The sequence below is a fragment of the Saprolegnia parasitica genome, assembly GCF_000151545.1.
Source record: "Saprolegnia parasitica CBS 223.65 unplaced genomic scaffold supercont2.26, whole genome shotgun sequence".
Lineage (NCBI taxonomy): Eukaryota > Oomycota > Saprolegniomycetes > Saprolegniales > Saprolegniaceae > Saprolegnia > Saprolegnia parasitica.
The window spans coordinates 2,682-4,801 of NW_012156420.1; the positions used below are offsets into that span (position 1 = coordinate 2,682).

Consider the following 2,120-nt stretch of genomic DNA (forward strand, 5'->3'; position numbering starts at 1 on the left):
TGCTAAATACGGCGATCTAATAGATTTTCTTCGTGGATTTCATGCCCCTTGTCTTTTACCGATGTCGCGGTGAGAAATGGCTTTTTTTAGACATGGGTTTGGCACACACACAGTTTTACACCGATCGACTTCAAAATTTAAGAGCTGTTGCGCCATCCACTTATCTAAGTCCTGTCAAAGCCATGAGCCGCGCCGAGGTTATATAGTCTTTGTACAAAAATAGTTATAGAGTGTCTTATACCGATGGCGAGCAGTGTAGATGGCACCGTGGATGCTGCAGATGCGAAAAGCCATCTCGTTCTTGGTGAGCGTGCCCGTCTTGTCGCTAAAGACGTAGCTCACTTGCCCGACGTCTTCGTTGAGATTGGTCGTCCGCACGCGCGTCGGCACGCCATCGATCGTCTGGTCCATGTACCGTCACGAGCGAACGCGAGATGAAAGATTGTTGTACCAAGTTAGGGTCCCGCTCCATACGCCGGGCTTGGTGCCACTTGACCACTTCCAAGCTAATATAGAGCGAAATCGGAACCTAAGATCTAGTATCGTATGCACCCGGCCACCGTATTGAACGCACCAAATTGTTGTACAAGATGAGGTGCGTAACCCAGGCGGTCACAAACGACGTTGGCGACGGACTCTGAAGGTACGTGTGCTCGTGCAGCGCGGCCTCGTAGTAGACGGTCCCGACCGCGCTCAGCGTCACGGCGAGCGCAAGCAGCGCGAAGAGGAGGAGGATGCACCGGTTCGCGATGGCGTCGACGCGGGAGAATTTCGACGGCGCCGCTTTCGTGCTCAAGAGCAGTTTCGTGTCGCGCCCAGTGTACACGACGACGCAGACCACCCACTCGGTGTTGACCAACTTGGTGCCCCGGAGCACGACGTTGTCCATGTGCAAGCTCGTGGTGGACGCGCTGGTTGGTGACGCCTTGTCCGTCATCGCAATCTCGCCCTCGAACGTGTAGAGGGACTCGTGGGGCGCCTCGGTGCGGACGGTGCCCACCACCGAGCGCAGATGCTCGGCGCGCTCGAGGACAACGTCGACGTACGACGGGCACGTCTTGACCTTGAGGCTGGTCTCGCCGTCGAGGTTGGACGTCTCGACGTGCGCGATCTGCCCTTGCTCGGACGTGAGCAGCAGCACGGCGTCCGCAGGTACCCACTCGTGCTCCGAGACGCGCAAGACGTCGCCGACGACCACGTCGTCCCATGCGATCGAGGCAAAGACCCCGTTGCGCAGCGCCATGGTGCGCGTGCGGTTGACCTTGGCGTCGGCGTCGTGGCGCGCTCTGTCTTCGATGGCCTCTTTGGCCATGGTGACGAGCAGCACGAGCAGGAGCGGTCCGACCGTCGAGTACTTGTTCGTCGGCGACAAGCTCGTCGTCAGCTGCAGCAGCGAAATGATCAAAAAGTAAAAGTTGGCCACGCGACGGAACTGCTCCAAGAGGTTCCGGGGCACGAACGAGGCCAGCGTGTACTTGGACGTGCGCACGCCATTGCTGCCATACCCCGGGGCACGCTCGAAAAGCGTCACCTCGCGCGCCCACAGCTGCGGGTCGCGGATCGTGGCCAGCGCGAGCGGCGCGACGCGAGCCATCGCGTCCTGCGAGCAACGTTGAGATCTCGCTGAAACGGCACGCACACCTTTAAAGTATCGTACACTATTTCAGTGTTTTCGGCGCTTCCGGTGGTGGCGCCACCGAAGGGACGTGGGCGTCGGAACTGCGTCCACCATACCCAGCGTAGTACGGGTGCGCTGATAGTAAGAAGGTACTGGCGGCGGTAACCGACGACGTCTCGGACGCTATCGAGACGCCACTCGCAGCGTGTCGCATGTGTCGTTGAAAGCGGCATATGCCGAATTCAATTGCGTACCAACCAGCCGCCGATGATCCGCCGCTTGTTGCAGCCGCGCCGGCCGACGCGCTTCTTGCGCTCGTATGCATCGTTGCCCGAGCCGTTGAAGCGGCGCGTTCTGGAGACGCCGATGGAGCCGACGTACGACCCGCTGTTGGTGGAAGAGGGCTGGCAGCCGTATTGGCAGACGCACGCGTCGACGCCGGACGCGAAGGAGCACTTTACGATGCTGCTGCCGCCGCCCAACATCACTGGCGCCTTGCACA

At 59.9% G+C, this 2,120-nt stretch overlaps 2 protein-coding genes across 2 annotated transcripts in view; one reads left to right on the forward strand and one right to left on the reverse strand.

Moving 5' to 3' along the window:
• Nucleotides 1-198: 198 nt before the first annotated feature.
• SPRG_07096 (hypothetical protein) lies at nucleotides 199-1,594 on the reverse strand (the record flags this gene model as incomplete). Its single annotated transcript, XM_012345894.1, has 3 exons — nucleotides 199-402; nucleotides 452-529; nucleotides 575-1,594. 3 exons carry the CDS (start codon nucleotides 1,592-1,594, stop codon nucleotides 199-201), a joined length of 1,302 nt encoding a protein of 433 aa, XP_012201284.1.
• Nucleotides 1,595-1,885: 291 nt separating this feature from the next.
• The window catches only part of SPRG_22194 (valyl-tRNA synthetase), a gene marked incomplete at both ends in the record, with an annotated part of 3,278 nt that continues 3,043 nt past the window's right edge, over nucleotides 1,886-2,120 (forward strand). The window contains one exon of the mRNA XM_012346080.1: nucleotides 1,886-2,011. Coding sequence (XP_012201470.1) covers nucleotides 1,886-2,011 — 126 coding nt within the window. The remainder of the gene's footprint in view (nucleotides 2,012-2,120) is intronic.